The sequence below is a fragment of the Lepidothrix coronata genome, unplaced genomic scaffold, assembly GCF_001604755.1.
Source record: "Lepidothrix coronata isolate B3197 unplaced genomic scaffold, Lepidothrix_coronata-1.0 Scaffold14, whole genome shotgun sequence".
Taxonomy (NCBI): Eukaryota; Metazoa; Chordata; class Aves; order Passeriformes; family Pipridae; genus Lepidothrix; species Lepidothrix coronata.
Window position 1 is genome coordinate 1,842,013 of NW_016690194.1, and position 23,157 is coordinate 1,865,169.

A 23,157-nucleotide genomic window follows, 5' to 3' on the forward strand; every position below is an offset into this window, starting at 1 on the left:
CAAGTCCAACTTTTGACCAAACACCACTATGTCAACTAAACAGTAGCCCAAAGTGCCACACCCAGTCATTTCTTCAGGGATGGTGACTCCACCACTTCCATCCTTGTAGGTTTTCAAGACTTCTCTGGATTTGACATAGAGCAAGATGATCTAATCAGACCAGTTTTGATGAGAGGATTAGACTAGAAGATCTCTGGAGATCTTTGTTCCTAAACTGTCTGATTCAGTGATTCTTATTAGGAATAATAAGCACGGTAATGGATTTACCAAGGAAAAATTATTCCTGACCAACCTGATTGCCTTTAATAAATGATAATTGGATTTGCAGGCAAAGGTAGGTGTCATTTACCTCCATTTGAACAAGGCTTTCAACACTGTCTTTCACCCTGTTCGTGTGTCAAAGATAGGATATATGTCTGCCCTAGACATGGACAAGAGGAACAGAGTGATGGGACCCTCAGGAATTTCAACAATGACAAATGCTGTGTCTTGGCCCAGCCCTTACAATATGGACTGGGGATGGGCTGTGTGAGGAGCAATTCTGCAGAGATGGCCATGGGCCCTGGCAGGCATTGCCCTGGCCTGTGTGCCCCAGGCTGTTGCCCCAGAGCTCTGTTAGGGTGGGGTGGAGGTATGTTTACAGTAAACTGAAATATCTGGATATTTTCTGTGGCCATCAGTTTCACTGGTGTGCAACAGAGTCCTGATTTCTCTTCAGTTTAAATTCTTGTGTGCTTATGGGTACCTGCATATTCTAACTCACAGAGAAAGTTTTCATGTCAACTGTTCCAGCCCCTAACTACAATTACCATTTGCAGTCTCCCAGGTGAGTGTTTTGTTTGTTTCGCTTCTGGTTTTGCATGAAATGATGGAAAAATTGTGGATAATTTTGCATTTTAAATAATATTTTAGAGGCAGTGGACACTCCACTTGAGCTGTCCTATTTTCAAGTCAATGAGATGTATTTAAAATGCTTTCAGAGTACATACATGCTGTGCCATATGGAACAGTATATTTGCTGCATCTTTAAGAAATGTCCATCACCCATTCTTTGTGCAAGATCAGTGAGTATTCAGCCTTTATTGGGTTTAAGCCCAAAAGGCAAAGTGATACGGTAGACTTTGGAGGGGGAAGAAAATGGCTTAGTGCTTGCATCTGTTTTTAAGTACAACATAAATCTTGTAATTTTTTTTTCTGGGAAATAGCATACTGTCTTTCCTAGTCCTAAGTATATTTTTTTGATCTCTCTTGCAGGGTGAAATTTAGTGTCATATGACAGAGTCAAAATGCTGGATGACATCAAGAAGCGATTTGAATTTCCTAACGCAGTTGTTCAGTCACAGGTAATTTTTTAAAAGCATTAAACAAATGAAGTTGTCTATGGAAGCATTTGTTCCAATGCCTGCTGCCTAACTGTGAAATGTAATAAGGGAGATTTCTGGGGCGTGTCTTCTTTTTCTTTTTTTTGTTTGCTCTGGAGTCAGAAACCCAGGGTATTCTTAAGCTGCAAACAAATACTAATTGCCTTCTCTGTGTAATCCAAACATTGGACATAATTTCTCATCACTATAAAGTCTCTTCAGGAAAATCAGAAACTTTCCATGACTGGATGTTTGAGTAGGACCAAATGGTTTTTGGTGACCCTGTGATCTCAAGAGAAGCCAGAAATTACAAGATGCCATGTGTGGGGCTGAAGTACTTGGCAATACTTTATAGAACTGTCTTTAGGACTGATTTGTTTTCTTCCTGTGTGATGAAAACTGATGAACTACTCCAGTCTTGTCACTCATCAAAGAATAACTGTACACAGCTCAAAAGACCAGCCCCTTTATCATCAGATCCATCTGTTGGCTCCTGAGCATGTTCACCTGAAATTCTCATGTGTAAAAAGTGTTTATCATAATATTTTTAATGGACAGGAAGGAATAATAGAATTAATAGACTTTGGTCAAAAAATACACCTTCCTTGCTTTGGCCATCTCTCATTTCAGTGTTAAAAACCTATCTCTTCATCTGTAAGTTCATTGCTAACTTCCCTGTTTTCTTCTTCCTGTTCGAATTCAGGATTAAATATGTAGTCATTCAACTGGTGGATTAAGTTGATATGAATGCAACCTGGTGCCTCTGTTGCCTTTTCATTTCAGCTCAGTTTGCATTGGTTTAACAACAGTAAAGTTTGAAGGGAGATCAGAAATCCCTTTGTCATCAACTTGGCATTTAGGAGAGAAAATCATATCCCTGAAAGCTGGAGTTCATCTAAGGTCTACCAGAGTGTCTCATACTGCAGATGAGTTTACGTCATTACTAACCTTGATGAGCAGGACTCAGCATCTTGGAAGCAGTTAATTTTTCTTCAGTGCTGAAGAATGTCCCTGTGGTACACTTCTATTGCTGAAATGTCTTGGCTCATCACTACAACTGTACATGATTAAGGTCTGCTGATGCTGTCCAACTGCTTTTGGTTGATTTTGTCCTCTGCTTTGGTTGTTTTGATAGTTTCCACTTGTATTCTGTGACCCCTGAAAACCATGCTGTAATCTTCAAACTATCATCAGGTCAGGATTTAACTTCATGACAGATGTGTTTCTGGGACCAACCAGGACATCTGCTCTGCAGAGCATGTAATCTACACATGATCAGAAAAGTGAGAAACTTGAGCATAGATAGGCTAATCTGCATTTTTACTTTCCTGTATAGCTAGGTCACTGCAAAAGCCAGTTTCTATTGATAAGCCCATTTTCATGTGTAATGAAAGTGTTTTAAGGATGTGGGTGTGAATTAATTTCTGAAGTTCCTTATAAACATGAAAAAGAAAAAAATAATTTAAGATTCACTTGGTAAGTGCCCTAAAAGAGATCTAATCTGCCTGGAGAACACGTTGTTGCTCTTGCAGTGGGATAGCTGCAGAGAAACAGAAGTAAGTGTCTGACTTGGTCCCATTTTCTCATTCTGATTTCTCAAGGGTAAGATTTTCAAATAATAACCTGTCTTTTTAAATAAAATGTGCTAGAGTACATATCCACGCCTACGAAAAGCACAATCTTTGTAGCCTACGAATGTTCAAAGTGCCGTCTTTCCCAGAAATATGAGCCCTTATCTCAGAGTGCTGTTGTTTGTCATGACAGGCTAGCAACTAGTACTTAAATGAGGTGGAAGTAAATAATGAAAGGAGAAGGAACCTGAAAATATTTAAAATAATTTGTTCCTGTCTTTTTATACACTAACAAAAAAGAAATGTTAGTTGTTTTTTTTTCTTGCTGACCTAGTTTTTTACCAAAAGTAATGATCTGTCCTTACCAGAGAAGAGTAGATGCAGCAGCTGTTCTGGGCAGATTGATAGACTGAAACGTTTTTGTGCTCTTACTATGAAAACACGTCTTTTTCTGTCTCTCACAGAAAGGTCTTTTTGTATAGCAGCGTCAATAATTTCTGAAACAAGGCAGAGTGAAGCACTAGAGATGAGTCAGAAGACAAAAGACTGGGTTCAAACAACCTGATGCCTTTGAGGGTATTTCAGTTCACATTTAGATTTTTAAATGCAGTTTGAGGAAATCAGACATTCCTTGTATCAATATAGAATGAGGAGCTTAATCTTCAATCTCAAATGAAGAAATTTATGCTGTTATTTGGAAATGAAGCATTTTTTTCTGGATGATCTTGAAAACTTAAAACTTGTTCATGATCTCTGCCACTGAATAGGTTAATGAGGAATAATGTTAACTCAAATGCCTTGTTTAAAGGAAATTAACCTTTTCTGGCAGGAGCTGTGCTATTGGATATGCAGAATGCTTAAGGTATGATAGTATGTTTATGATCAGTGTTTAGCAAAACTTGTGATACAAAACTTTGGACAAGTTGCTTAGATTTGCTGTGTTCTGCTTCCTCTCTTGATTCTGTTTCCCTGTGTAGTAAAGGATGTAATAATTACCAGTGCTGTTAAGTACATGGGGATCTGTACAGCAGGGGGGCTATAAATGTTTATTAAAGTTGGTGCATTAAAATACATGCAATTCCTAAGTACCTATGTACCTGTTCAAAGAGACCTTTGGATCTGTGTGGAGCCCTATGGAAGTTTGTTTCTTTTCTGCCTCAAGACAACAGTATTATGGAGATTTTTAATCCTAAAATATATTTCAGCTTCCATACCAGTAAGATTTCAAATCATAATAAAATGATCACATGCAAGAGCATTGTAAAGTCTTCTTAATGGAGAATTTAAAAATCGTGCATGTGGTTTTTATTTATTTTTATTTCATTTTATTTTATTTCTTTTCACGCATCTGCATGTGGTTTTTATTTCTTTTTCTCTCTTAGGCAGTAGGGCATTTGATTGCTGCAATACTGAAAGAAAAAGTTTCTTCGGAGAAGATCAGACAGGCTTCTGCCCAGGTCTGTGTCATTCTTTCACTTGTGTCTCCTCTCTCATCCATATATTCCTATTCTACGTGCTTTGTCTACATTTTCATGTTCTCCATTGTGTAATTTTAACACAATTCCAGAAGTTAAATAAGGTAGTCATCAATGTGTATCTGGGTGTATGGGTAGAAACAATAAATCTCTGGGATCAGAAGAGCAGTTTTACTTCCATTAGAAGTCTTAATGGCAGAAGTCTTAATTCTGCAGAATACTAAGATTTAACTATGGTCAGTTTAAGAGAGCTTAATTTAGTTATGTTTCTGCAAGTGAAGTACCATATGGTGAGACATTGTCACTTGAGGTGGAAATTCGTTTACATCACTATAAAAATTTCAAAAATATGGCATTTCACGTATCTGTGTTGGTGTTACATTTCATGTTAGCTAAGCAGAGCTTGTATTTCTTATAGAGCATGATGTAGAGGTGTACTTTGCATTTTAAATGAGTCAAGCTCACTTAAGTGCATGCCTTGTTAACTGAAAGGCATGTGAAATTCTGGCATTTCTGCTTCTGTGTTTTTCCTCCCCAAAAGCTTACTTATCCAGAAATTATTAGAAAATTATTTGTAGATTTTTCATCCCAATCTGATTCCTTAGCCCCCACAAAGTAGCAAACCCAGACCTGAAAAGTGTTGAATTTTGGTGTGAGGGAATGTTGGAGGTGTGTAGTTTATCTAACAGAAGCTTTTCCACTGTCCTGATCGTTATCACGTTCCCCAGTTACCTTCTGTTTTGAGCTACAAGCTGATTCTTCCCCTTCCGCTGCCCCATGAAAGTATTGAACTAAAATACAGCAACACCTTCTAAAATGCTAAGAAGTAGGAGATTGCAGTGGTTAGACGTTGCAGGCTCCCTTTTTTATTCAAGGGCATTTTGCTGTTTTCAATTGTTTTAAAACCTTCCTTGCTCTCCATTTGGAAGTCACAAAGTTAGCAAACTAATCTGTGAATACAAATTTACTGTGGAAACAAGCAGTAGTTTTGATGAATACTGCCAAATCTTTGTGCTTACTAGCAAATGGAGAGAACTTCACATGTTGAGTAAAGTCGACTTATTTTTGGATAGCCCTTTGTATGCCTTCCTTCAGCTGTCTGCACTACACCTTGCTGTAGACATAACTTGTCATACCAGTTCCTGAGTTGTTTCCAATTGCATCCTGATTTTTTAAATCAGGAAACTGATGATAGCCTGCCTGTGGATGCCCCATCCCTGGAAGTGTTCAAGGTCAGGTTGGGTGGGGCCCTGAGCAACCTGATAGTGGCATCTCTGCCCATCACAGAAGGGTTGGAACTAGATGATCTTTAAGGTCCTTTTCAACCCAAACCATTCTGTGATTCTAGCTGCATAGGCACAGCTGAATAATTCATCTGCCTTGCCTTTTTCTCAGAGACAGTGAGTCCTACACCCTACTGTGGGAGTAGAAAAGTGGAAACTGTCCTGGGAAAGACCTTTCTTAGGAATAGAATCTGTATCCCAGCTTCCTCTCTTGTGCTCTCTAAGGCTTCAGGAGCAACTGTTGAGCTGGTTTTTATTTAAAAGTGCATTTGAGATGAATTAAAGCCTTCTTATTGCCTTTGTCCCATGCTTTTGCCCTCAGACCCCTGCTCTGAACCTGCTTTGGGAGAAGTGTTGCAGTGAGAATGTTGCCTTGCGAACAGCCTGCTCTGAGGGGTTGGTGGCGCTTGTTGCAGAGAAACATGCTGAGCTCGACTACATTCTTCATGGAGCTCTCAACCTAATTCCCTCAGCAAGGTAGTATTTGATTGTCTAATTTTGTGTCCTTTTGGCAGCTGGTTATCAGTCATCACTTTTCCCTTGTAAATACAGGGGAAGAGGAAAGATTCTGTAAGTGTCAGTATCTTCAAATAAACTGTGGCATTAAGGACTGATATTGCCCTATCACTCTGCTGAAGCACGTTGGTTTCATCTTGGTTGTGTGACAGTGTGGGTCTGACATAAGAACTCAGAATATCCTATGGGTATAAGCTGAAATTGTTAGCAGTTCATACTAGTGCTCTAAACTTTGAACTGTGAGCCTCAGAAGTCAATGCATTGCCTAGTTTTGTTGCCTTTGTCATTGGGAAGGGGAAAAAAAATGGCAGGAACTTCCATTATGTGGGAGGGTGTTGTGGTTTAAACCCAGCTGGCAATCAAGCCCCTTTCAGCAGATCACTCACTCCCCCCACCAGTGGGAACGGGGAGAGGATTGAAATGGTAAAAGCCAGAGAAACTCGTGGGTTGAGATACAGATGGTTTAACAGGGAAAGCAAAAGCTGTGAATTAATTCACTGCTTCCCATGGCCAGGCAAGTGTTCAGCCATCTCCAGGAAAGCAAGGCCCCATCATGTGCAATAGTTTCTTGGGAAGACAAACACCCTCACTCCAGACTTACCCGCCTTCCTCCTTCTTCCCCCGATTTTATATACTGAGCATGATGCCATATAGTCTCGTTTATGGTCAGTTGGGTCTGTCCTGGCTATGTCTCCTCTCAGCTTCCCAACTTCCTTGCCAGCGTGGCAGTACAAAAAGCAGAAAAGGCCTTGGCTCTGTGTAAGCCCTGCTCAGCAGTAACAGAAACATTATCCTTATTATCAACCTATATTATCTATATTGTGTTCATCACAAATCCAAAACACAGCCCCATAACAGCTCCTACCCCAGCCAAAACCAGAATGGGGAGAAATAACTTCCTAACCAGTCTGTCAAATTCAAATTGGTCAAATAAAATCACCCTAAGAATTTGTGTTGGGATTAGGAATGCTGCGGTTTGTTTCCTTGTCTGCTGAGGAAGAAATCACTTTACCTAACACTACAGCTACTTCCTCCTACAAAATTCTGCAAATGTAGTGCTTACATCTCACAGTGGTGTTTTAAGCTGCAAATGCCGTTGTGGGGGGAAAAGACACTGTGCATAAAATTTAGAAATGGGAAGTCAAGTGATGATCAGGAAGATGTGTCCAGTTAAATCTACCAGCTGTGTCAAATTGCTTTTTCCTAGCCAACTGAATTTCTGCACCAAGCTGTCTGATTCTCTTGCTAGACTGCTAGAGTTTTTTTAGCCAAGCCAGCTATTTAGTGCTATATCTGTCATATATTATGCTGGTGTATTCAGCATAGTGGTTGGAAGAACCATGCTATTCAAGACATGTTCTTCACCCCTTCTCACCTTCACATAATCAATTTTAGCCAAAAGTTTCTCATACTCAGTCTGAGCCAAGGTGAGCTTAAGTTTGAGTAAACCAGTGAAACACTAAAAAAATATTTCTTACCTTATGACTTGCTTGTTGACAGCTAGAATTTTACTGTGATGATGCTGATTCTATATGTGTTTACAGTTGGTGTCTATGGATCCCTAGAAAAGGTTTTGTAAATGTATTTTTATAATATGGATAATTTCTGCAATCCACTGTCCTCCGAATGACAAAACTTTACTAGTTTGGTTTGGAGGAGTCTGCATTGTTAATAAAGAGGTAAAAGTACCTGTGCTAAGACTGTGAGAACCTGAGTCCTGTAGGGTAGGATGGAGTAAAAGTTTGATTAGCTGTGGCTTGCAGACTAGGAAATGTGAAATTCCTGTTCAGCTTGTTGCCGTGGGATTTATGGTGCTTCAAAAAAATCTCCCGGAGCAGTTAATTAGGGGTGAGATAAGGAAAGGGTTTATTGTGCCAAGGCAAAAGATGTTACACGGCACACGCCCCTGTGCCCGAGATGTTACGTTTTATAATACTGTCCATCTAATCCCAGATGTGTCCACCCTGTGGCCTTTACTCTGGACCACCCCGGGTCCACCCCCTGAAAATGGGTCCGGGGTGTATTTTGGGACCACCTACTTCATCACCTTCACCATCATCAGAGCACAAAGGGTACATAGTCACGCAGTTCTTGACTTCATTTTGTTGTTCAGGCCCTGATATGGCTATTCTGCAAACAGTCTAGGCCTTACCTTGACAAAAGAGTAAACATTTCTACTGGATTCGGGGGTAGGAGTGATATAGGGAGCATAGAATGGGGTAAGAGTATTAAGGAATGTGTAAACAAGGGTGCTACAGGGAAAGGGATGTAAGGGATGCTGCTTTCAGAGTCTACTTATAAAACTTACAAGACTTAAAAATATTAGAAAAATAAAAACCATTAGGGGCTTAAGGCATCAAGCTGAAGGTTTGTTACATAGCAGCAGTTTATAAGGAGATGAAATGTTAATGCAGCTTTTTACTTGTCCTAGTTAGGACAGCTGAGACCAGTTCATCACTGGACGAGTGTAACCCAAAACTGTGTATTCCCTTGGCCTTCCATGCCATTTCCCAGAAACTGTTATCAATGAACCATTTACACTATCTGCACATAGAACCTGACTCCTCAGGCTATAAACTAGGTGCTAAGAGACCTACCAGATAGGAGTTGCTCTTGTCCTCACACCCATTAAGGAACCCCCACCCTGAGGGAGGTACTGAGCATTCCTGCCTGAACTGCAGGATATATAATCTTGGAGTCTTGGGACCTTTCTTAACCACTCGTGGGATCCAGAGGAAGACTGCAGACCACCGCTCTCAGCCAGAGAGCAGAATCCAGATCTAACTTTGCTTGTGTCCTAGTTAGGACAGCTGAGACCAGTTCATCATGGTATGGGTGTAACCCAAAACTGTGTATTCTATAGCCTTCCTGCCATTTCCCAGAAATTGTTAGCAGTAAAGGCCTGCAAGATAGGAAGATGTTCCTGTCCTCACACCCTTTTATGGAATTCCCCGCTCTGAGGGAAGGACTGAGCATTCCTGCCTGAACTGGAGAATATATAAACTTGGAGTTTTGGAACCTTTTTACCACTCGTGGGATCCAGAGGAAGACTGCAGCTCACCGCTCTCAACCAGACTGCAGCTCACCATCGTCAACCAGACTGCAACCACCACTTTTGACCAGACTGCAATCACCACTCTCAACCAGACTGCAACAGCACTCTCACCAACAGGTTTTCCCCTCACTTGTTCCTTTGGACTCAGGGGGCCCAAAGAACACCACTCTGTTCATGCCCCAAGGTGCTGGGTTATATATTTGGGTTTTGTGGGTTAAAACCAATTGTTTGTCTGTAAAATTGTACTTATTATATTATTTTCTTAAATCGTTATTCTGACTTATAATCTCTCTTTTGAGTTGAGTTCATTTCCCCTGCTGGTTTACCTTTAAACCAGCACATTACTTCAAGAAATAAAATGTGTAAAGTGGGATATTTAAGATTAAGTTAACCTAAAAAACAAAATCAGAGTTATGTATTGAAGGGACTTGGATCTGCCCCATTTCTACAGCATTCTTTGATTTTTTAAAAATTTTTTAATGTATGAAATCAACACACAACTAATTACTATAGTAAATGCCAGCAAATTATCCAGGAACCTTTAATGTATTTTTTGCTTCTTTCCCACCACCGCCCTCTCCTTCCCCAAGCTGCTACAATTCAAACTGCATCCACTATGGATTGCAAAGGGTTTATGTTGCCTAACCACAGAAATCTATGGATTTAAGAATGTCTGTAGCCTCAGCAGCTGATTAAACTGACAATTTCAGGTTGGTTCTTTTCAGTAGTGATACTTTTTTTATTATCTTGGCTTAGAATTGTAGCCTGCTGTTTGTCATCCTATTCCCTGCCATATTTTCATGTAAGATTGCTCTGTGGCTTTGCGCTGCTGTGTGCACAGTGTCTCTAAAGTAAAATAAATATGGAATTAGCAGCCAGTGGCAGCTAACAGAAAGGCATTTGCAACCGCTGAGCACTTTCAGTGCTGAATGGAGTTCGATGTATGTTTTATTGGAAAGACTACTGGTGTTCTTGCTCCTCTTCCTTCTGTTACAATGAATTTAGCAGTGGCTTAGAGTACCTGCTGGATTATATTTTGTCAAGTGTATCAAATTATGCACACTAGGAGGCACATATTGCTTTGTCAGAGATGAACATCTCATGCTTATTTGAGATGACTTGTTTTGTGGTTCACACTACCTGCTCAATACACAAATAGGAACCTATTCTTACCTCTGTGGTACCTCACTGTACTATGACTGGCTCTTAGATACAGTGTTAGTTTCCTCTGATGCCCTAAGAGTTTAAACTCCATAAAACATTGTATTTATGTGTGTATTTGTGTGGTTTTGCATATAGAGGAAATATATTTACATGCATAAATAGATACATGTACATTTTTACATGTTCTTAAGATCGATTTGCAACATTCTATGTAGATGATGATGAGAAAACTCTGTGGCTTGTGTTCAGTAGTGAATGAGGATAAATAATCAAGTCAGTCTTCTAAACCACCTGTCAAACAATTGGTTATTGTAATCCCAAGAATTTCCATGTGTATATATGTTCTCAGAATGTTTTTATCACCTGTAGAAGGTGGGGGAAGTCCTTGCAATACATTGTGCCACTGTATTGCATGTGTTCAGGAGATAAGTGTAAAGCCTGAAGCAACCATTCTCTCCCCACTTCCTGCCTGGGAATTAGGATCAGCAATACAGGAGTTTCAGAACAAGAAAGACAGTTTTCTTACTGTTTTATGGTTCGTTTTTCTCCCCTTGCTGCATAGTTATCCAGTTGAAGTGGGAAATATGCTTGCAAATTCCCATTTAACTGGCTCTTTCTAGCAATGAAAAATCTCTCCCTGCCCTCCAAAAATATCCTTCCTCCTCTGTGTTTTACATTGACTACACTGGGATTTAGAAGGCTGCAGCATACCTTCCTGTTTTTTGCTTTGAAGCAGTGTTCTGTCAAACCTAATGTTTTCTTGCATTGTCAGATTTCATCATTTTGAGAGCCAGGTGTCACAACAGCCAATCATTTTAAAGATTAAAGGCACATCTTAAAAATGGTCCACTTCTGGAAGAAAGAGAGAAAACAGAAGGATGTTCTATCAGTTTTGATCAGGGTCAGTGTTTTCCAGCACTGCCGGTAAAAGTGTGAAAGGCACAGAAGAGAGAATATAGTACTTTGCCTGTATCTAGAATATTAAACTAAGCATTTCTTGGTGGGGAGATCCACTGTGGGACTCTCTAGGTGTTCCCTGGTGTGCCATACCAGCTTCCAGGAAAGAGTTTGTCTGCAGGTGGTGACAAAAAAGTAGTAAAAGGTTGGACAGTTAAAAGTGGTGTTTGCCTGTGTGTTCCCATTTTCTTTTACAAATGATGGGAGAGTGTCTAAGTTATGTTTCTACAATGATGAAATCCTTTGCCTTTGCAATTTTTGAATCTTCAGTAAAGTGTTTGTAAATATCAAGTTAGACTATTTCCTTGTGATTAGATGTTGTTGCCACACAGTGTTGTGTTGATGTTGATCTATGTTGATATTGCGTTATGTAAGCTCCTGTCTTTTGACAGTGTTCATGTGAAGCTTCCTGTTCTTTTATAGAAATTATTTAAATCTATTCAGAATTTTTCGTATAGCTTTAAAGCCTAAATGTTTGTATATCTATTCATAATTTTGGAAGACATTTATGGAACATACTACACTCTAGGCCAGACAGTTACTATTATTGTATCTCAGTTTGCTAATGTGTTAAATTAGGATGATGGTTTGTTTGTCCTATGAGAAGGTTGTAAATTCTCTGTAATTTCTTTTTCCATCTCACCTGCAGTTTTCCTTTCACTAGTGGAGAAGTGGAATTACAGATAACATAGATTTCTCAGATTTTTTTTCTGATAGGAAGGGAAGAAAGGAAAACAGTAAAAAAGAAAAAAAAAAACAAAGCCCAGCACCAAATTCTGTTTTTCCTCCCTTATCTTGTTCTTTGAGATAAACGTAACTTTTTGTCAGGTAATAATCTATTATAGTTGTGTATTTTAATAGCTCTTCCTGTTCATTATGTAAATAAAGCGAGGAGTAATTGTGTTTTATTAACATGACTAGTAAGCTATCTAATAAATTTTTAGGTGATGATGATGCAATTGTATAGCATGTTCTGGGTGAAAAGTCAAAGAACCAATCATGACTTTTTTTTTCCTCTGCTTCTACATTTTCACCTTGTGAAAGTGTGTTTCATTATAGAATCCAGGTTATTTTCTTGAGAAAGGGATTGGGCTGGTTCTGGCATGGTCTTGTTGGAAGAGTATGGAAAGCACTTAATTATGAAGAGGAGAGCAAAAGTTTGGAAGTTGTCTTTGTAAGCTCAGCCAAGCTTTAATAAGCTCTAGACTTCTTTTTACTGCATCATCACCACCTTGTGGTGGACTTGGTTAATTTCTTTAGTCTATTTCCAGGAGAATATGGGAAGACCTATCAAAATTCCATTTTGATAGTGATACATGAACTCAAAGTTTCTTTAGATTCCCTGAATGGTAAATTAAGTAACATAGGAGAAGGGAGATAAAATAACTGTATGTATCTGTTTTGTATAGTCCTTTGCTCCTGAGATCAAAAATCAGCACAAACTAGACGTCTCAAGTGTCTTTTCTGAAATGTGATTTCACTTCTGAGACAGTGGCGTTGTTGAAATTTGTGTACCATGCTTGCTTGATGTTTACCTGTATGCTTGCACTCAGAGAAGCGCTAATTTTCTGGTTTTAACATATTAAATGCATGAGTTTGAGTTGATCTGGGGGAAGAAGATGTACTTGTAATATATGGTAGAAGCAAACCATCAAAAGTTTTAATTGATGCATTAATTATTTTCTCTGCTATTTTGTTCATTATGTGAAAAGGAAAATAAAGACACATGGGTGCACGACTTGCCCAAACCTATGTAGGCAGATGTCAAGAGTCCTTAAGAACTCCAGGCATCAAGTGTTTTGTTCCCTCTCTTATGTAAGAATCAACTAATGTAACTGTATACATGGTGCTATTTCTTTTTGTCAACAGGAATGTGCATGGTTTAGTGAAAACTATTTGCAAGTTACTACAAATTCAAGCTATTCAACTGGGAAAAGATGGAGATGAGTCTGTTTGGAATCTGTATGGAATCAGGTTAGTGTCACATTAGTTTTATTTAGATATGATAATATCTAATTTCTGATTTTCAGGGGAAAAAAAGTTAATACTGGCTTTCAGTCTTTCTTTTTTGTGTTCTATTTTGTTTACATGGTGTAGGTAATCAAGTGCTGGCACAAGTTGCCCACAGAGATTGTGGAATCTCCATCCTTGGAGATACCAGAACCTGACTGCATGTGATAATGGGTAGCTTTCTAACTACCTGCTGACTATGCTTGAGCATATGGGTTGGACTAGATGATCTGAGAGGTCCCTTCCAATGTAAATCATTCTCTGATTCTATGATTATTTTTTTGGTTGACAGTTTTAAGGAGTTTTCTAGTACAGGGATAAGATTGTGCTTTTCGAACTTATGGTGGCAATGGCAACATGAAGGCTGTATGCAAGAACACAATAAGTATTTTAAGACTGTGAATTACTTCCCTCCCATTTGTTTTTCCTGCTTTATTCTTATTATCAAAGTCAAGTTCCTCAATGTCTTCGCTGCGAAGATGATATACATGTAAAAATAAGTGACTTAAAGATGCATCTAGACCTACTTATCTAGAGCTGCTTGTCATGCAATTGCAGACTTTTGAAGGGAACATCTTAATGACTTCATTCAGCTCTTGAGAAATCATGAGTCAGTACTGGCATTAGCACCCTCTATTATATCTTCTGGAGAATGTTCCACCTTAGTAGATGTCATGAACATTTTTCAAGTGTCTTTTTATGCAGTTAAGAGAGATCACTGTAGGAGGCTGTAGCTATAATGGCTTAAGGATATAAAATGCATTGTTTAAAAGACAGGAGTCATGTCGTTAATTAAGCAAAATGAAATAGCGAAGAAAAGTGAAACAGGCTTTGGAGTGCTGGATATACTTGCATTCCTGAAATCCTTTGTTTTTCTAGGTATATTGGGTCTTCCTGCAAAGTCTCCTCTTATAGAGCAGTTTTAGTTCAAAAGGCAGATAATGAAGGGTACTAAGATGGAACTCATTTGGAAAATTTCTTTTTAGTAGTAAAATAAACATATTTAAAGTCTCCTGGTAGAAGAAGCTAAGTTAAAGCAACCTAATCCAGGCTTTGTGTGAAAAAGAAGGTAGTAGGATGTGGCTGGAATAAAGAAATATCCTCTGCCCAGTAGAGCGAAGGAAGATAATTGCTTTTTTCCCTAACCACCTACCAAAAGAGAAAGTACTGGTAACATACAAGGAAGGTGAAATTTGGAACATTCAAAATGGTTTAAATTAAAGTAATAGACAATGGAAAATAAGCAGCAGACCTACACTTAGTCAATACGGTTTTTGTTTTCCCTTTTGGTTGCAGTCAGCTTTAATGAAGAGAGATGTCAGATTGTTTGATGTAATGTCAGGGCCTTGTGCTTTTGAAATCTGATTTCTGGGTTTTAATGTACAGAAAAACCTATCCATTCATTGTTATGTAACAATTTTGGTAGTTGTGCTCTATCAAATGCCATTAAAACTTGATTTTTTCTAAGAAATAGAAGAATGTATACAGTAGCTCACCAACAGTAATCTGCTGTTACAGTGTTCATGTATTATACTGTCAACAATGCAAAAGTATTCCCTGTGGAAATCATCAATGAAGAATCAAAAAGCTCCAGTATGTTCTCAAGTGGTTTGCTATTGTCACTAGTATTACAGGGTAATAAGTAGATTTGACTTAGGTCAATTTTAATTCTGAACAATAGAATTTGTTTTATAATACAGCTTCTTATGATGACATAATATCATGAACAGTTCCTGAAAGGAAATTAAAGAAAATAATGTCTTGCAGATTTGGGCATTTTGTGGTTGTTGCGTTTTTTTTGTTGTTGTTGGTTTTGTTTTTAAGTTTGGTTGGTTTGTTTTGGTTTTGTTTGTTTTATTATGTTTCTCTGGGATAGAGTTAGCTTTCTCCGTAGCAGCCATCACAGTGCTGTGTATTTGCAGCCAGAACAGCGTTGATAACACACCAGTGTTTTGGCTGCTGCTGAGCAGTGCTGTCCTCCAGCCCATCGCCATCCCTCTAAGGCCAGTAAGGTAGAGGTGGTCAAGACTTCAAGAGGGCACACAGCCAGGACAGCTTACCCAAACTGACCAAAGGGATAGATCTTTCATACCATACGACGTCTGCTCGGGAATAAAAGCTAAGAGGAAGGAACCTAGAGTGCATTCATTATTAAGACATTTATCTTCCAAAGCAAGGGCTACACAGACTGAAGCCCTTCTTCACAGGAAGTGGCTGCACATTGCCTGCAGTGCAATGCTTTCTTTTCCTTTGCTTTCTTGCATAGCCTTTACTTTTCTTTAATAAATTGCTTATATCTTGACCCGGGGGGGGGGCTCCTGTCAGCATTTTTAATGCAGATGGGCTATGGTACACATGTACAGAACTTTGGCTATAAATTTTTTCTGAAAGCTATTTAACTTTTTTTTTTTTTAATGAACTAGTAGTGAACATTATTCTTAATGATTCACCGTGCATGGTTTTATTGTTTTAAAATTCTGGAAAGCTGCCAACTTTCTGAATTCGAAATTCAGAGGAGGTAGAAAAATGCTTTAAAAATGCATATTTGATGGAGCAAAAGGCTATCCCAGCGTTCTGAAGGGACCAAGGTCACATTTGCATCCTCAGAAAAGTATGTTAACTGCAGACATTGTTTCCTGATACAGAAAAACAGTCTGTCTCTGGATTTGTCCTTTGAATCAGATTGGAGCTCGGTTATATTCAGAGATGTAACAAAAAAGTTGAGATGACCTAAAAGTTAAAAATTATTTGTGTTTTACTGTTGCCTCTCATACAAGATTTATCTTGTATGATTTATTTATGTTTCCCTGACCACTTACATATAATGAGTGGATAACTGCTGTGTCTGGTTGTGCGTTTTGCTTTATCCTGAACCCACTGGCAATAATTTAGGGTAGTAGCACTGTAATGTCATTTAAAGATGTGTGTCTTACAGTGCTGTTCTGGCAATTCCTAAGTTAGTGTTGACAATAAATCTCATCTACAAACCTCATTTTTCCTACTGCTATTAGCATTATCAGATGCACCTTTTTTAGGCTGCACATTTTGGTGTTTCATTATTAGTCACTGTTCACTATGGAGCTTAGCTAGTTTCTTTCATCATCCAGTTTGGTGCAGTTATAGTAGTTTCAGAACACTCAAAATCTGTCCAAAATGCTTGCTTTTTTTCCTCTCTGGTAAGCCATTTTCATTTTGGACTTGATGTGTCGCATGTGCTGACTTTAGGAAGGTTCCACTGCCTTCAGTGTCATAGAAGCATTTAAGTGATGACTGAAGACATATTCTTCTGATTAGGAAAGGTAATTAATTTTTGAAATGTGACAAAGGTATTGAAATAAGCAGCTACTATAACCCTATATGTCTTTACAAGGGCTATTCACTTTCAAGGTCCTGGCATGGTTTTCTGCTTCTTGCATGCTGTCATCTTGGAAAGCTGAAATGAAGCAATAACCTTAGCTTTCCTAGTCTTTGTACACAGATTATAAAAGACTGTAACTTCAGTAAAATAGTTTGGAAGGAAGTACAGTAGGTAGGTGCTGAAGGCTTGTACCTGTGCTTGGATGACTGGACAGATGATGTGTGACAAGTGGTTCAGATTTTTCTGTGGATATTGCTTGGAGCTCAGTGCTACAGCCTAGTGCCGCTACCCAATGACTCAAATCAGGCTTGAACAGTGATCCTTAGATTTTATTTAATTTAAAAACAAAGAATGAGACCAATACTTTTTCAAATAGAGGTATTCTGTTTCAGTCTTGTTTCCTGAAGTTCTGAGAAAATATACTCTCTTGACAGTGTAGCAGTCTTAGCAAAGCTGGTACTGGGAGTTGGTAAAACCAGGAGGTTAAATTGTCTGTTATCTACAGCTGCACTTATTTTGAACATAGCAGTTTGGCATACTTCCTTTCTGCATTAGAGATAAAAATGTTATGTCTTGTGTTTCAGGAGCATTCCCCATCCGTTAATCACTGTCCTTGAAAACAGATCTGACTGCTGGCCAATTCTACTTCAGCAGATAACATTATTTTTCCATCAGTGTCCAGAGAGGTAAATGAATGAATAATTAAAAAGTAGCAAATGTAGATAACTGAATCATATAATTGTAACTATTTTTTTGAAGGCAGCTGCAATGAGCTGTAAGAATTCTGTCTTTTGTGAAAGATAATTGTAAAATTTAATTACACCATTTCAATGTTTAAAATAATTGCATAAATAATTAATTACTACCATAATCCATCAAAATCATTTTTATAGCTTTTTATTAACTGTAGATAAAGGTTTTATGGATATAGAATAATTGGTGCAAAACTGATAGCACCTTTGGAGTTACTTTTTTTAAAATAAGCAATTTTGCTTATTAGCTTTGTCAATTTTGACTGCTAAGTCAAAAAAAATTAATACAATGCACCTGTGACTCATCTATACAAAGTGATGGGATGATGACGGAAAAGTGCAGATGATTACGTCTCATGGTAAAAGAAGAGGTCTTGAAAAACAATGTATGCTTCTTAATTAAAAAAAGTAGAAAAAATCACACCACAGTCTTATTATAAAACATCTGTAGCAATGAACAAATACCCAAATGCCAACTATTTCAACATTTCTTCATGCTTAACTTGAAGGAACTTGCCCAATAGAGCTTCAGGATAAAATAACAAATGCTGTAGCAGCCTTAAAGCTAAATGTTTTCAGTGATTTTACACCTCTATCTGTGCTTTTCAGATAAAAGTATCCCTCTTCTGTTTTCTGGAAGACTAATAACAGAGTAATAGTGCAGAGAGATTGGCTTCCGTATTCTGTTGCTATGAGTTAAGAAATAAATTTATTAATTTCTTAAATTTCTAGTGGGCCTAGACTACTTGATCAACAGTAAGACTTTCGAGCAAAAACTACACAGTCAATTTAATTGATCAGAGTATTTTTGAACTGCACTTAGCATATTTGTTCTTTCACTCAGCTACTAAATGGATGGGACTCATGAAGAGTCTCATCAGATGTATGAATGATGGAATGAAGTGTGGATTTTTTTTGCTAGTGGCTTCTTTTGAATTAAAAGGAGTTGTTTTTACTGAAAAGGAAAATATTTTAAATTTCCTTTGTTGCTGTTTGTTCAAGGTTTCTGTGGATAAAGTGTTAGACTGAGAATATTTCATTTAGGTTGAGAAAGACCCTTAAGAACATCAACTCCAACCATTAACCTAATGCTATCCAGTCCACCACTAAACAGTGTCCCTAAGCATGACATAAACAAGCTCCACATATGTTGATGTAGACTAGTTACTGAGTTCTTCCTACAGCTTTGCATCAAGACTGAGTGTTGTTTAAAACGGACTTTTGCTTCCTTGTTGATTTGCAGGAAGACTGCAGAGGGATCTGGACAGGCTGGATCCGTGGGCCAAGACCAATTATATGAGGTTCAACAAGGCCAAGTGCCAGGTCTTGTCTTTGGATCACAACAACCCCAGGCAGAGCTACAGGCTGGGGGCAGAGTGGTTGGAAAGTTGCCCAGAGGAAAAGGACCTTGGGGTCCTGGTTGACAGCAGCTGAGCATGAGCCAGCAGTGTGCCCAGGTGGCCAAGAAGGCCAATGGCATTCTCGCTTTTATCAGCAGTAGTTTGACCAGCAGGACCAGGGAAGGGATCGTTCCCCTGTACTTGGCACTGTTGAAGCTGCATCTCGAATCCCTTGTTCAGTTTTTGGGCCCTTTATCACTACAGGAAAGACATTAAAGCTCTGAATTGTGTCCATAGAAGGGCAGTGAAGCTGGTGAAGGGTCTTGAGTCCAAGTCCTGTGAGGAGTGACTGAGGGAGTTGGGATTGTTTAGCCTGGAGAAGAGGAGACTGAGGGGGGACCTTTTTACACTCTACAACTGCCTGAAAGGAAATTGTAGCCAGGTAGGGGTCAGTCTCTTCTCCCAGGTAACAAGTAACAGGATGAGAGTAAACAGCTTCATGTTGTGCCAAGGGAGGTTTAGATTGGCTCTTAGGAAAAATTTCGTCATGGAAAGGGTTGTCAAGAATCATAACAGGCTGCCCAAGGAAGTAGTAGAGTCACTATCTCTGTAAGTATTCAAAAGACATGTAGACATGACACTTGGGGGCATGGTTTAGTGGTGGGCTTGGGAGTGCTGTGTTAGTGGTTGGACTTGAGCCTAAATGATTCTTTGATTCTAGATATGTTAATGTATTGACCATGAGCTTTATTTGATTGTTTTAAAAATGACAAGGACAGCTTGTATTCCTAATATTGTCAAGCCAACAGATTTGTTCTGTGATAAAAAAGTTACATGAAACAGGAACAACTAAGGTGGCTTCCCAGTAAAAAATTTAAGATCATTGTGCAAAAACTGATAAGTAATAGATGACATCTTTTTAATGAATATATGTTTTATGTGTTTTAAAAAGATATTTCTGAATAGTCTTGTCCAAATGCTACTTCAGAATGGCCCATTAGTCTATCAAAACATTCAGTAAGGAAAGACACTTTCTTGAATCTTGATGGAGGAAAAAAATAAAATTTAGAGTGTGATAACCTGCAAATACCTGTTGAGTAGTATTCATGCTTAAATATCAGGTCTTTTCAGTATTGCACTTCATGGTATGGTTCCCGTATAAGGTCTTATAACAATACTGTGTCCAAATAAGACCAAATTTTTTTGTGAGATTTAGTGATTCTGTTCTTAACATCTTTGTCTTAATTGCATCCTGTAAATTTTTGCAGGTAATGTCACATTGCTTGGGTTTTCCTTGTTGCTTGTTAAGCTTTCAGTAGAAAGCAGTAATGGCAAACTTACTTCTTGAACTGCAGGGCAGAGAGTTCATGTGTTGGCATAATGGCTCCATTTCTAAGATACCTGTATTGTGAACCATCTCAGTTACGGGAATATGCTGAACTGCGAACGGGTTTACTTAAGATCTTACTTCAGCCTCGTGGGCTAAAGCATGAAGACACACCTTCCGTGCTGGAATGTGAGATTCTTCAGCTTCTGTGTGATTTGATTCCACACCTTCAGGTACAGTTGTTGCCTGACCCGCCTTTTACAAATATATGATATCAGAGCAATGATAGTAACATTATTATCTTGCAAGTGTACAAATACAACATTCTCTTCCATTTTCTGTGGACCTGATTTGTTGATAGTACAAAAGGCTAACAAACTGTCTCTTTCTGGTAGAAGATAAAACTTTAATTGTTGAAATCTGATACACCTGATAGGATGGAAATTGAAAAACATGTTTACCATACTTATTTACAACTAATTGCCTCAGTAAACATATAGTAAACTTAGAAAGACAGTAATGAGAAAATGTTGTTAAATGGTAGGTTAATTGTCAGAAACATGCGATTTTTAACTTAAAATGGATAATATTAAAATGAAACAAACTGTATGACAAGTATGATTTAAGTACTTCTAGATATTCTTTTCTCACTCTTTGTGAGAGAGGGATTACTGGATCTGACAAAATTTAATCTTTTTGGAATATGCTGAAGCTTATAAATGTGTTTTTAAGTTGCACAGCAATACATGCTAGGAGCTAGGAATTTTAATCTTTATGTCCACTTTGGTTATGGACCTAGGATGTCGGTTAAACTTAATAGCTCGGCTTTGCCTCATGGTTTAATGTGACATCAATTATGCTTTTTTGTACCTATGTACCTTTTCCTTCCTCTTATGATATTAGGACGACATCTTTAGTTTCAGATGTATTCAGTCAAACATGAGGTGCTATAGCCTTATTGGCATGGAGAGAGGGTTTGTTAATATAAGTAATGTAAAGATAAGTTGGCTTGTTTCGAGGATATTTGGTATCATCTTTCTTGTGAGGCATTTTACTAGTAAAGTCTTCTTTGTACTCATAGCTACTTTTCTCAGTCCTTTGGTAAAACTATAACTTGTGTCATACATGTTTGTCTTGGCTCAGGTCAATTCTTTGTGATGACAGGTACATGCTGACCTTTTCTAGTCATAGAGACATTTCTGATTTTGTCTTGATTCTACCTGAGCTTCAGTATAACATTGTGCCTTGAATGTATGACCTAGCTTCAGACTTGGTAACATTTAGCCATAAAATGGCATTGAAGAAGACTTATAAAAAATCAGTTATGAGCCTTTCTTTCCTCCATGCACATTGGCACTTTTTTTTTTAAATTAGAAATCAGTTGCATATTTTTCAACTCATATTAATGCTTGAACACTTTTTGTCTTGCCTGAGATACAACTTTCACAACAGAAAGCGAAGTATTCCTTCAAGAAGCCTGTTTGATGGACTGTTTTATAATCTGTCAGTTCCTTCCCCTTCTTTCTCTGAACTTCAGGTTCTTCTTCTCTTTCCTTTTAGCTTAGCCTAATTTAATCCTTTATGTGTAGCATAAATGTTGAAACATTTTGTCATTTTGTCTGACAGTATAAACCAAGCTGTCAAAAGTACATCTCTTCACCTGCAGACTTTTCAGATGATAAATTCAGTGGCCATGAGGCTTAAGATTAGAACAGATTATTTATAGAACAAAAAGGGTATAAAAATCAAGATGTTATGCTTAATGCTGGCTCCAGAGTTTGGGTTGGAACAGTTTGTCTGGAACTAGAATTTTCAAGAACTGTTGTCTAACACATGAGGATTTAGAGGCAACCTGCTTCTTGAAACATCTTTAGTTGGCTTTCAAGTAGGGAGATACTTAATACTTTTGGGTATTGCACTTCAGCTTTTAATTTTTGTAGTAAGTAGCTTGCATGGTGCTTTATAAGCAGGTAAAACCTGCGTTTCTCTTTTGAAACATGTGTTAAAATCTTGGTTACATTATAGAGGAAATATCCTAGAGCCAGATGTTTCTGTTATATTTATTATATTATTATTCTGTTATAAGAATATTTACCTGCTCTATGAAATCGTCAAACACTTTATTTTTTTATGTTGTTGCAAGAATCTTGAGGACTGAATGAATTGCTATTGTTTTTGAGTAAAAAGGGATTTTTCTCATCAGCTACCATGAAATCTTTGTATTCTTTCATGTTTCTCATTTTTCTTAAAAATATTAAATAGCAGTACATAAATTTTATTTTTTTTTTTTAGGGAATTGGATGAGGGATTCCATGGTTTAGTCCATAAATGAATTTCTGTGAAGATTTTATACTATTTGCACTGGAAACATAGCAGAGCTAAAAGAATTAATTCTAAATTCTGTGTATATATAGAAGGGGAACTAAATCATCATGTGTTTTGGCTTTGTTTTGTTTTAACCACCTCTCTACAGCTTAAAGACTTACTGCAAGTTACAGAAGCCTTGTTTTATCTGCAAGAGCTATTCCTCAGCCTACTACGCTATCCTGTGTTTTGGAAAGTTCAGTTATCTGAGTTTTGTGTGCAATTGTTATGCTTCTGTGAAGTGTGTTTAGATGTGACAGGAGAATGCTCATCTTTGGTCTCCTTAATAGAGGACAACTTTGAGCTCTTAAAAGAGGTAAGAGTATATGGGGAAAAAAATAAAATAGTTTTATTAAATCTGAAGAATCTCATGTTTAAGACAGTACAGACATTCATACATGGCATTCGTCTGCAGGCAGTCAGTGTTGTTTCAAAAGCTTCTAATTTTACTTCTTGATTGAAGATCTTCAGAATGTGAAAACTTAATTGATTCTGTATATATCAGTTAATCTTTTAGTTTAGGAATTGGTTTAAACTGAGCTAAAATGGTTTGAACAAAGTAACAAATTAAAATGTTGTAATTATTTAGTTAAAATACTGTTTTTGTACTGTTCATATTCTTCA

The 23,157-nt window shown here is 37.9% G+C and overlaps 1 protein-coding gene across 1 annotated transcript in view; it reads left to right on the forward strand.

The window, feature by feature from the left end:
- The window catches only part of FOCAD (focadhesin), a 97,566-nt gene that overhangs the window by 1,854 nt on the left and 72,555 nt on the right, over positions 1-23,157 (forward strand). The window contains exons 2-8 of the mRNA XM_017806051.1: positions 1,255-1,343; positions 4,315-4,389; positions 6,013-6,167; positions 13,252-13,356; positions 17,335-17,436; positions 20,198-20,402; positions 22,643-22,849. Coding sequence (XP_017661540.1) covers positions 1,287-1,343; positions 4,315-4,389; positions 6,013-6,167; positions 13,252-13,356; positions 17,335-17,436; positions 20,198-20,402; positions 22,643-22,849 — 906 coding nt within the window. The 5' untranslated portion in view covers positions 1,255-1,286. The remainder of the gene's footprint in view (positions 1-1,254; positions 1,344-4,314; positions 4,390-6,012; positions 6,168-13,251; positions 13,357-17,334; positions 17,437-20,197; positions 20,403-22,642; positions 22,850-23,157) is intronic.